This window comes from Staurois parvus, unplaced genomic scaffold (assembly GCF_062004578.1).
Source record: "Staurois parvus isolate SC_StPar_1 unplaced genomic scaffold, SC_StPar_1.0 ptg000018l, whole genome shotgun sequence".
Lineage (NCBI taxonomy): Eukaryota > Metazoa > Chordata > Amphibia > Anura > Ranidae > Staurois > Staurois parvus.
This window is the reverse complement of record NW_028317814.1, coordinates 16,287,379-16,300,784: the sequence shown is the minus strand read 5'-3', so window position 1 is coordinate 16,300,784 and position 13,406 is coordinate 16,287,379. Positions and strand designations below refer to the sequence as shown.

The 13,406-nt window shown below is 40.4% G+C and overlaps 1 protein-coding gene across 1 annotated transcript in view; it reads right to left on the bottom strand.

Moving 5' to 3' along the window:
- Nucleotides 1-13,406, bottom strand: part of IFT140 (intraflagellar transport 140) — a 168,298-nt gene that overhangs the window by 26,306 nt on the left and 128,586 nt on the right. The window contains exon 19 of the mRNA XM_089682718.1: nucleotides 5,077-5,254. Coding sequence (XP_089538844.1) covers nucleotides 5,077-5,254 — 178 coding nt within the window. The remainder of the gene's footprint in view (nucleotides 1-5,076; nucleotides 5,255-13,406) is intronic.

Genomic DNA, 13,406 nt, shown 5'->3' with positions numbered 1-13,406 from the left:
TAAAATGTCTGTAATAAATACATAAAGATTTAATAAACAAATGAAAACACAGGTGGAACAGCAACCCGAGCCTACAAAAAAAAGTTCAACTGTATCTAAGTTTCTGTTAAAAAATAGCAATGACAATTATGCGTTTTGGGGTAGGAAGCCCTTGATTATGGAATTCAAATATGCAGCATATGAGACTCCTGACAAGATGTACCCAATAAGCATCATAAAAACCAGTAGAACTGTGCTTAATTAGATGCCAGCAGCACTAATGACGTTGATAATACAAGAAGTCATTTTTCTACAAATGTTCCCAGACAATAAGAATTTCTTGGATGTTGACCATGCTAGTGCCACTCTATATAAAGTATATAATATTTGGTTATACACAGCTCAGCTGGGCTGCTACTACATGTAGTCTAACCAACATGTATTCCAACCAAAACCAAATGTATTCTGCTACATTTCCTTGGAGAAAATATCCAAAATTAGTGTATATTATTTAGTCTGTAGGAAAGTTATATAGTCCACAAACTGTGGTATATACACTGCTCAAAAAAATTAAATGAACACTTTGAAAACACATCAGATCTCAGTGGGGAAAAATATCATGTTGGATATCTATACAGATAAAGACTGGGTAATCTGTTAGGACTGTAAGGATGCCCGATTGTTTAATGGAAATGAAAATTATTAACCTACAGAAGACTGAATTCAAAGAATCAAAGTGAAAAAATGATGCAGCATGCTAGTCCATTTTGCTGAAATTTATTTGCAGCAACTCACAATGGTAATCAGTAGTTTGTATGGCCCCTCACGTGCTTGTATGCATGCCTGACAACGTCAGGGCATGCTCCTAATGAGACGATGGATGGTGCCCTGGGGTATTTCCTCCCGGCTCTGGACCAGGGCATCACTGAGTTCCTGGACAGTCTGAAGTGTAACCTGGCGGTGTCGGATGGACCAAACCATGATATCCTAGAGGTGTTCTATTGGATTTAGGTCAGGCGAGCGTGGGGGCCATTCAATGGTATCAATTCCTTCATCCTCCAGGAATTGCCTGCATACTCTCGCCACATGAGGCCGGGCATTTTCATGCACCAAAAGAGAACCCAGGACCCACTGCACCTGCGTAGAGTCTGACAATGGGTCCAAGGATTTCATTCCGATACCTAATGGCAGTCAGGGTGCTATTGTCTAGAGTGTAGAGGTCTGTGCGTCCCTCCATGGATAAGCCTCCCCAGACCATCACTGACCCACCACCAAAACAGTCACGCTGAATGATGTTACTGGCAGCATAAAGTTCTCCGCAGCTTCTCCAGACCCTTTCATGTCTGTCACATGTGCTCAGGGTGAACCTGCTCTCATCTGTGAAAAGCACAGGGCGCCAGTGGTGGACCTGCCAACTATGGTGTTCAATGGCAAATACCAATCAAGTTCTATGGTGCCGGGCCATGAGCACAGGGCCTACTAGAGAATGTCAGGACTCCAGGCCACCGTCATGAAGTTTGTTTCTGATTGTTTGGTCAGAGACATTCACACCAGTGTCCTGCTGGAGAACATTTTGTAGGGCTCTGGCAGTGCTCATCCTGTTCCAGAAAGGAGCATATACCTGTCCTGCTGATGGGTTAAGAACCTTCTACAGCCCTGTCCAGCTCTCCTAGAGTAACTGCCTGTCTCCTGGAATCTCCTCCATGCTCTTGAGACTGTGCTCGGAGACACAGCAAACTTTCTGGCAATGGCACGTATTGATGTGCCATCCTGGAGAAGTTGGACTGCCTGTGCAACCTCTGTAGGGTCCAGGTATGGCCTCATGCTACCAGTAGTGACACTGACCCTAGCCAAATACAAAACTAGTGAAAAACAGTCAGAAAAGATAAGTAGGGAAAAAAATGTCAGTGGCCTCCACCTGTAAAACCATTATTGTTTTGGGGGTCGTCTCATTGTTTCCCATCTAGTGTACCTGTTTTTAATTTCATTAACACCAAAGCAGCTGAAACTGATTAACAACCCCCTCTGCTACTTAACTGACTAGATCAATATCCCAGGAGTTTATTCGACTTGATGCTATACTCTGATTAAAAAGTGTTCCTTCAATTTTTTGGAGCAGTGTATGTGGTATATAGTATCTGAAAATCTATCAATCTTGAGGTACTGACAACCTATTTCATTTCTTGAGGCCCAAAAATGTCCGAACAGTACAGATATTCCCCAAATTACCCCTTTTTAGAAAGCAGACAGTCTGCGGTATTTAGTAAGAGGCATGGCAAGTTTTTTGAAGTTGTAATTGTTTTGTCATAATTTTTCGGGGATCTTTTGATAAGGTCAGGTAGACCAAAAAAGATCGCGGCCACAAGTGCCCGAAGAATTGTTCAGGATACAAAGAAAAATCCACAGATAACCTCAGGAGAAATACAGGCTGCTCTGGAAAAAGACTGTGTGGTTGTTTTTAAGGAGCACAATACTTGAACAAAAATGAGCTGCATGGTCAAGTTGCCAGAGAGAAGCCTTTAGTCCTCATGCACACTTAACGTTTTTACAGTTGCTGTTTTTGGCTTTTGACGTTTTTTTTCTACAGTCAGTAAACCCCCAGCATGTTATCCTATGTGTCCATGTACACATAGACTGTAATCAGTGTTTTTTTGGCTAGGACGCTTTTTGGCTGGAAAAAAAAAAACACAGGACTATTGGGTTTCTAGAAGAGCTTTTTAGCTGTAAAAACGCTCTATTGCTGAAAAACGCTGCAAGCCAGCGTTTTTGTATTTTTTTTGAACAAACAAAATACTAAAAACCGCAAACGTGGAAAAACGCGGGAACACACCACTAATTGCCTCTAAACGCTAATGCAAAAACGCTAAAAAAAAGCTGAAAAACTTGCATTTTTAACGTGACATTACACAGCGAACGTTACCAGCGTTATCAAAACGCCCAATGTGCATGGTGCCTTACTGCGCCAATGCCACAAAAAAGCCTGGTGAGGTGTGTAAAGGTGTTGTCAGCCATATTGTAACCGGGCTTTTTGGTGGCATTGGCGCAGTATCTTTCTAGCAATACGACCATGCAGTTCATTTTGTTGTATAATGCTCCTTAAAAACAAACACATCATCTTTCTGCAGAGACCTGTATTTCTCCTGAGGTTACCTGTGGGGTTTTCTTTGTATCCCAAACAATTCTACAGGCAGTTGTGGCTGTAATTTTTCTTGGTCTACCTGACCTTGGCATGGTATCAAGAGATCCCCAATTTTTCCCACTTCTTAACCACTTCCAGTCCAGACACTTTTACCCCCTTCCTGTCCAGGCCAATTTTCAGCTTTCAGCGCTATCACAATTTGAATGACAATTGCACGGTCATGCAACACTGTACCCATATGAATTTTTTAGCATTTTTTTGAGACAGATAAAGCTTTATTTTGGTGGTATTTATTCACCACTGGGATTTTTTTTTTTTTTTTGCTATGTAAATGAAAATGTCCAAATATTTTGAAAAAAAAAGTGTTTTTCTTATAAAATTTTGCAAATAAATAATATTTCATCATAAATCTTTGCCAAAATTTATTCCGTTTTCTTTTTAGTAAAAAAAAAAACAAAACACCCAAATTAATTTATAACCAAAGATTATAATTTTCAAAAAAAAATTTTTTACATTTTTATTTTATTTTTTATATTATTATTTATGTTTTTTTTTTTTTACATACTGTCACCCTAGCAGTACAGTGTAACCATAATGAGACTGTACTACTTGTGGGGGTTGATGAAGATTTTTTTTTTTTACACTGATTGCTTTTACACCCATAAAGGCTGTAAAAGCAATCATTTCTCCTTCTCTCTGGCTGCATTCTTGCAGCCATTGAGAACTACTGTGTGAGCTGTGATTGGTCACAGCTTGTCACATGATACAAGGCTGTTGTGACTAGCCTTGTACCATGTGACCTTTGTGATCATTCACAGATTTCACACGTAGTAAGCAATGATGTCAGAAGTGACATCTTGCTTACTACTCTGCATGTGATCACTGATTGGGACCTCGCACAGAGGTCCCGTACGATGATCGTTGTTCCACTGTGTCCAGAGCGCGCACAAGCAGGGGGCGGGGGAGCCATTTATAAACGGCCACCTGACCCTGCATTGCCACCATCCGGCCGTTTATATACAACGGCCGGATGGGAGGTGGTTAATAAGTGATTACACAAAACCCACTGGCACATTCAAGGCTTTGGATATCTTTTTATATCTTTTTCCATCTTTATAAAGTTCCATTACTTTGTTATGCAGGTCTTTTGAAAGTTCTTTTCTGCTCCCCCTGGTACAGTATCTAGCTTGCTCAGTGCATCTAACTAACACACTCATTGACTATTTATACACCAACACGAAGTGCAATTTAAAAAGCCACAGATGCGGGAAATGAACCTTTAATTACCATTTTAACCTGTGCGTGCCTATATCAAGGCCAAACATTCCAGGGTATGTAAACTTTTAACCAGGGCTATTTGGGTGATTTCTGTTATCATTATGATTTTTAAAGGCGCCAAACAACTAAGTGATAAGACAATGTTTCGGCATGATCAGTCATATTTTCAATATAAATACCAAAATTTCAAGATTCCTGAAAGGGTATGTAAACTTTTGAGCACAACTGTGTGTGTGTGTGTATATATATATATATATATATATATATATATATATATATATAAACAAATTATAAATGGTTTTCTATCACCAAAAATGGTTGATGTTGTCCATGCTGGGATTATTCTGTGGGGGAGAATATATACTGGAAGTCATGGTTTTATTCCTGTTGCTTTATATTTATGTATTTGGTATACTTTCCTACATATTAAGCTCTGGGTAACAGCTTGCTGGCCAGAAACATGAAAATATCCTTGTTAATTTTATCCATAGTTTGAAATAAAATTGACCTTTTACAGTAAGTAGGGAGTGCTGTACATTGTTTTCTCTGCATGGGCTCCAAGAGGATGAGCCTCAATTGAGTTAGTAAATTTCTCTAATCTCTACTGTGCCTACCAAAGAAATATATTAAAAATAATAAAAGCTTCCAATCTTCTAATATGAGAACATATATATATATACCAGCATGCCCAGTTGTATGGCTAACATGGCCACTCTGGCTTCGATCTCCGGCTCTTGCTCTGCCTCTCGTAATGCCTTTGCACCTCTGGCATGGCCCATCTTTCCCAGGCACACTTTGGCTACATCAAGTCTTCTTGTCTTGACGCACATACGTGCCATATTTTCCCACACCGTTTCACTACAATAAAGAAGAAGTCACTTTACAATGCAATGATGATTTTGACAATATTCACATAATTTTAAAATATGTCCCTGCAGTTGGGATGGGTTATAACAGCAGAATAAAAATGCTTCTGTTACACAAAGTGACCAATCAGACTTCAGCTGTTTTAGGTTCCATTCACACTTCCATGCACACGCGCCTGCTGGTGTGCTCTGTGAAGGGGCTGTGTGAATTGTTTTTACAATGCATCACACAGCTTACTGCAGCGTGTTGTAATGCGTTGCAACAAACTGTGCTGCGTAAAAATGCAACATGTCCTAATTTTTTCAGCACACTCAGAAACAATAGGACAAAGGGCAAATTGCCTTGTCTTTGCATTGGGACTGTATTGGGCAAGGCTGCCTAATATAGCCCATTGCTTATAGGGTGAATGGATCCTTAGTGCAAGTTAGAGAATTTAACCTGATTGTCTATTAAAAACAATGCCCAATACTTTCCCTTTTCCCTCGTTTTACCATTCATTCCCAGAATAAGCACCAAATAAATAAGTGGAAACTAAGTTATACGGAGATAAATTTGAAAACGATGCTACAGTATCAGTTCTCTTCTACAATACCATAGTAATAAGGCGCTCAGTGAAGTGAATCTCAGCAAGAATGTGCTGGAACAGCTACCAGTGACCACATCAAGCATTAAAGTCCAGTTCCCAAATAAAAAAATTATCCCTTGCAGTGGGGCTGTGCCCATAGCTGTTTACATCTAGGGGAACAAAAAAGGGAAATATACTTACCCAATCTTCTGCTCTTTCCTGAAGCTAGACTGGTTCCTGTGGCTTCTGCACCCCCGCCCTCTAGCAGCCTAGGGTCCTGACATTATCAAGGCCAGAGCAGGGTCCATGGCCGTGCTCTGGATGTGAGGACACAAAGGGCAGTCCACCATTGTATCGTGGGGGAGACAAGACAAAACAAGCTAATAACCCTTGTAGTACAACCACACTGCAAGAGATTATTTTTTTTCTGCCCAGAGTTGTGCTTTAAAGCCCAACTGAACTGTCAGTATCACTGTCATTGTAGAGCACTCCATTACACAGGCAGATAAAGTCAAACTTGAGACCGGACCAGACCAGATTTAAAATAAGTATATACGCAAACCTTTTTTTATACAGGGTATGCAGCAAAAGTAGGAGGAGAGGAGAGGGAGGCAGAATCTTTAAGAACAATATTAATTTCCTAGATTGTAAGCTCCAAGGAGCAAGGCCCTCCTATCCCTCTTGTATTGAACTGTATTGTTGCTGTATTGTCTCCCTTTATATTGTAAAGCGCTGAGCAAACTGTTGGCACTATATAAATCCTGTATAATAATAATAAAAGAGCTAAGCATCAAAATAAAATCAAAGGTGCGCTAAGTCTAACAGATGGTTTTGCTAAGAAAATAGCTTCAGTCCTGCCAGAGTGCTGCACAGTAAGACCCCTTGCTCTTTGTGTAGATGCAGTGGTCTCTCTGCAGAGGTTCAACCCCCCCCCCCCAGTAGAACTCTCCAATCAGCAGGAAGCATGTGCTTACTGTTGTGTGCCAAGCTATGATTCTGCTCTAACCAAAGGCAATCAAGCCTGTACATGGCTTATCCTGTACTATCAGCAGATGTCTACAGGAATAATAAACAAATGACCTTCCGTACTACTAAAGGAGAATTTGAAAGTATGTACAGTACATGGCTCACCTCATGAAATGTGGAAATGCGAGTCAATTAAAAAATGACTCATGTAAACAATAACAAATGAAAATATGTACTAACCAAAAATATACTAGTGTTTCCCACATTTCGGAACCAATAAAAAATAAACAATTACAACACATTAAATTTACGGAAATGCTTTTTCACAGTTTCATAAAATCGATTGTTATACAGAATTGCTCAGAAAAAAAAAACGTACTTCCTCTCTTTCCTGCTTTTATTTGATTATTGCCAAATGTTGTTTATTGAGGTGTTTTAAATATTAATATGAATTCAGACAAAGAGCCGGATAATTCTTAGTTTTATACAGAGCTATGTTTTACTGTAATCCTCTGTACAAGTATGACCAGATCCAACATCACTTCACTACACTGCTGGACATGCGGTTTACTATAAAATGAATTTAAAACATATCATCAACAGCATCTAAGTTGTTTTCAGCAATCTGTCCTATTTCAGCATGAGTCAGAAGATGAGAGCTTAAAGCAGAACTCCAGCCAAAAATAACAAGATAAAAATGAATATCCCAATAAAAGATATGATAATAAAAACAGCAAAATTAGGCTTTGACCTCATGCCGACCGCGTAATGCATAAATATGGTGACAAGAAGGATGGGCTTTAATGTATGCGTCCATTGCGGAATAAGGCTGTGTGCTGGAAGCCCACTCACTGTGTGCTCCCACCACACTGACTGAGCTGTCAGTGACAGCTCTTGGTCATGGCTTCTGGTCAGTAGCAAGTAGGACAGGCTCCTGAGCATGTGACGGATGTAGTCAATCACAGCGGGCACAAAAGCTCTGCTGCCTCCCAGGTATTAAATCTCACCTAAAGGGCCACCAGGGGGTTAAAGTGGAAGACAAAGCTAACGACAATATATTCTTACAATATGCAGCCTCTCACGGTCCCACCTACTCCTACCTATGCTACATAGACTGTATAAAAAAAGATCTGTCTACAGGTGAAACTCGAAAAATTTGAATATCGTGCAAAAGTTCATTTATTTCAGTAATGCAACTTAAAAGGTGAAACTAATATATGAGATAGACTCATTACATGCAAAGAGTGGGACACTTTGAGCCTAGAATATTGCACCTTTTCACAATATTCTAATTTTTTGAGATTGTGGATTTGGGGTTTTCATGAGCTGTAAGCCATAATCATCACAATTATGACAAATCACGGCTTGAACTATCTTGCTTTGCATGTAATGAGTCTATCTCATATATTAGTTTCACCTTTTAAGCTGCATTACTGAAATAAATTGCACCATATTCTAATTTTTTGAGTTTCACCTGTATGTACCTTTTTAATCTGCCCAATCTGGTAACATGATCCAGAGGCTCAGGCTCCTTGTGGCAGGGAGCAGCTGCTACAGGGGAGAGAAGGCAACACCGACAACAGAGGGGCAATGGTAGCTGGTGGGTGATGTTATGACTCTGGGAATTCACAGTCATTGTAGAGCACTCCATTACACAGGCAGATAAAGTCAAACCTGAGACTGGACCAGACCAGATTTAAAATAAGTATATACGCAAACCTTTTTTTATACAGGGTATGCAGCATAAGTAGGAGGAGAGGAGAGGGAGGCAGAATCTTTAAGAACAATATTAATTTCCTAGATTTTAAGCTCCAAGGATCAGGGCCCTCCTAACCCTCTTGTATTGAACTGTATTGTTGCTGTATTGTCTCCCGATATTGTCTGAGCAAACTGTTGGCGGTATATAAATCCTGTATAATAATAATAATTAGTCTTTACTGTCACTTGAAGGGTTTAACCCAGAGTTATCCCCTGGAGTACTATTTCTGATGCTTGATGTACTCAGTCTGACAGCCAGCATCCTTCAACCTACTTCCTCTGAGCCCACGTTTGACTTTATCTGCCCCCTAGCCTGATAATGGACAGTGAAAATAGAAGTGCAGTGATGGGTTTGCTTCTCCTTTCTTAACCAATCAGTATGTTTCAAGGCTGATTGGCTCCCTGTAGTGCTTTTTCCTCTGTCACTGCAATCCTGCTGTACAGGGACTGCAAAAAAGGCTGATACCAGGTCAAATTCAGGCACCTACGCTGCTTGCATTTAGAACTACAATAATCATATTCAGCCTCTGAGCTGCATTCACACCTGAGCAAGGTGATTTTCAGGAGTTTTTTATGAGCTTTTTTGAAAATGTATACAGGCATTTTTAGAAGAGTATTACATGTGTATTCACTAGGGGGAGGGGATCAGTTAATATTGACCGGTTTAATATAATTAGAGAGCAGGTAGGTCAGAATTAAAGTGGTTATAAAACCTTAAATGTTTTTACCTTCATGCATTCTCTGCATTAGGGTAAAAAAAACCTTCTGTGTCCAGCCCCCCCTAATACTTACCTGAGCCCGCTCTCGATCCAGTGCTGTGCATGAGAGCAGCAGGTCTCTCCATTCTCTCCCTACTCATAGGGCAGATTGATAGCAGCGGAGCTATTGGTTCCTGCTGCTGTCAATCAGATCCTATGACAAGGGAGTGGGAGGGTCTATGGACGCAGGCAGTGGGGCTATGAGGACTGAGCCAGCATGAGCACCCTCCTGAGCAATTGGCTTGCAAGAAGGGTACTTGGCAGGGGGAGGAACACCGATGGGGGACTCCAGAAGGGGAGGATCAGGGCTGCTCTGTGCAAAACCATTGAAGAGAGCAGGTAAGTATAACATGTATTGTTCTTAAACAAAACAACAAAAAAAGGTTAAAATCACTTTAATGGGGGGGATGTATGTATGTATATATATATATATATATATATATATATGTATTATTATATTATAATATTATACAGGCTTTATATAGTGACAATAGCGCTTTGCAATATAAAAGGGAGACAGTACAGTTACAATACAAGTTAGGAGGGCCCTGCTCTTAATATCTTACAATCTAATATTGTACGCTAATTTATATGTGAAGAGCAGTATAGACTGCATCGCTTTGATGGGGAATAGTGGATCATCTAATGACCTTTGTAACTTGGCACTCTCCAATATTTATGTCTTACTCGGGGATGTTTAATAGATGGAGTGATGAGTGTTTATGAATGTGTCTTGCAACCAAGTACAAACACGATCCAACACAAGAACACGTACACAGAATCCCTTCCCATCAGTAAACACCTTCCTATTCCCACCATGGTGTGGACAGAGGATTTCCTGTTACTAAACCAAGAAGAGTGAACCCCGGCCTGTAGCTGATCTGACACCGGGCACAAATGACAGACGAGAGCTGGATGGATGGTAGAGAAGAGGCCACATATATAGCAGCAGGGAGGCACATGGGGGTTATTTCATGACTGTACAAGGAACTTGCAAAAGAAGTAACCAATATTTAATATTTTATCATTTTGCAAATTAAACATTACAGATCATTTTTGCATAATAATTTGAGTTTATGGAACAAGGGTTAAAGTGACTTGTGCATTGCCCATGGAGGACAAAGGAAAATAGCCATGTAATTATTGCTCCCACCCACCTGGGCCACTGTGTTCTTCCTCCAGGTGCAAAGGGAAATGCCCAGCTCTTCCATGTATTGGCGAGCATGCGACTCCCTCTTCCATGTAACAGCTCATAGTGTTTTGTACCACGGCGCTTTTACATGGACCTGGAAAAGGACAAGTCTGTACTGAATTGCGGATATACATTCAAATAAATAGTCTCACATTGAATCGTGACTTTACTGTGCAAAACTGCAAGGCAATCATGGTAATCTAGCTTTAAAGGCCAAAAAACAAATACGATCTTAGAGAGCAAAATCTCAGAATCCAATATAATCTTCCACACCTGGTGTGAAGACACAGCTCACGTTATTACTGTAGAGATGTAGTCAGTATTACTCCACCATATAAAGACACAATCAGTATTTCTCTACCAAGCAGAGACGCAATCAGAATTTCTCTACCATGCAAAGATGCAGTCAGTATTTCTATAGCATGTAGAGACGCAATCAGTATTTCTATACCACATAGAGACGCAATCAGTATTTCTATACCATGTAGAGACGCAATCAGTATTTCTATACCACGTAGAGACACAATCAGTATTTCTATACCATGCAGAGATGCAATCAGTATTTCTATACCATGCAGAGACGCAATCAGTATTTCTATACCATGCAGAGACGCAATCAGTATTTCTATACCATGTAGAGATGCATTCAGTATTTCTATACCATGTAGAGATGCATTCAGTATTTCTATACCATGTAGAGATGCATTCAGTATTTCTATACCATGTAGAGATGCAATCAGTATTTCAGAAGGGCTATGTTTACATGCGAGTACTATACGTATAAGAACTGCCAGCTGAAATGTAAGGGCATAAAGTGACCATTCCTGATCATCAAGAAGGAAGAACTGTTTTTGATGGCAAAGGCAATTAAACAGCTTTTTGTTCTGATATTTCTAGTGCAGTATGGGTAAATGTGATTAGCTGTCTTGGACAACCATAATTATCCTTTCTACACACTCATGCATGAGCAGTCTGTTATTGGAAACCCTTTAAAGAAAAATGGGTTTACAAGGACAGCTGAAGAAGGAAGAGTAACTCCGAGAGTAGAGGCTTTAGAGCTTCTTATAAACAATTATTACACACATATTCCTGAGCTGATGGATGAAGACTGGCCTGAAAACCTTGGATAATACCTTCCACTTATATTCTCTGCTAGGAAAAGGTTTACACAACTCATACTCATTCATGGGGCATACGAAAGTTCACTAAGACTCTCCACTATCTATCCAAATGTTGTGCCATAGGTGTCAGACTGCTCCTGGGTCCTTTATCCATGTGGTATGGACCTGCACCTCCAGTTTATTTGGCAGAAGGTGATAGGAACTAACAGTTGGTGGCCTGAGATTGGGAGTGCACCCTTCAATTATGCTTTTAGGTATCACTGATAATATCAATACTTATTACCACTTAAAAAGGTTTATTTTTTATTCAGCATTTTATACTAGGTGTAATATTCTACTTTGGTGAAAGCTTCACACTCCATTTATGGTACAAACCGCTATTAATAAGGCTCTGCCTCTGTACAAACGTACCTGTGTCGAAATTGCCCCCAAAATTTGATAAGGTTTGGACAAAATGGGTGGAGGCACAGGGGCTGACAGTATATACAGTTGCAAGAAAAAGTATGTGAACCCCTTGGGATTACATGGAGTTTAGCATGAATTGGGCATAAAATGTGCTCTGAATGTCATCTAAGTCACAACAATAGAAGAACACAGTCTGCTGAACATAATACTACACAAACATTAGATGTTGCCATGGTTTAATTGCACATAACATGTAAACATTCACAGTGCAGGGAGGAAAAAGTATGTGAAGCCCTAGCTTAATGACTTCTCCCAGAGCTAATTGGAGCCAGGAGTGAGCCAACCTTGACTCCAATCAGTGTGATGATATTGGATGTGTTGCTGACAGCTGTCCTGCCCTTAAAAAACACACACCTGTTTTGGGTTTACTGGTTTCAAGAAGCACTGTCTGATGTGAACCATGCCTCGCAGAAAAGAGCTATCAGAAGACCTACGATCAAGAATTGTTGACTTGCATGAAGCTGGAAAGGGTTACAAAAGTATCTCCAAAAGCCTTGATGTTCATGTGTCCACGGTAAGACAGACTGTCTACAAATGGAGAAAGTTTAGCACTGTTTCTACTCTTCCTAGGTGTAGTCGTCCTGTAAAAATGACTGCAAGAGCACAGCGCAGAATGCTGCATGAGGTAAAGAAGAATCCCAGAGTGTCAGCTAAAGACCTACAGAAATCTCTGGCACATGCTAACATTTTTGTTGACACATCTACAATAAGGAAAACATTAAACAAGAATGGAGTACATGGGAGGACACCACGGAGGAAGCCATTGCTGTCCAAAAAGAAGATTGCAGCACGTTTGAAGTTTGCAAAAGAGCACCTGGATGTTCCACAGCACTACTGGCAAAATATACTGTGGACAGATGAAACCAAGATTGAGTTGTTTGGGAAGAACACACAACACTATGTGTGGAGAAAAAAAGGCACAGCACACCAACATCAAAACCTCATCCCCACTGTAAAACATGGCGGAGGGAGCATCATGGTTTGGGGCTGCTTTGCTGCCTCAGGGCCTGGATGGATTGTTGTCATTGATGGGAAAATGAATTCCAGAGTTTATCAAGACATTTTGCAGGAAAACGTACGACCATCTGTCCGCCAACTGAAGCTCCGCAGAGGATGGGCGATGCAACAGGACAATGACCCAAAGCATACAAGTAATTCAACAAAACAATGGCTGCAACAGCACAGAATACGCCTTCTGGAGTGGCCCAGTCAGAGTCCTGACCTCAACCCCATTGAAATGCTGTGGCATGACCTAAAGAGAGCGATTCACACCAAACATCCCAAGAATATTGCTACACTGAAACAGTTTTGTGAAGAG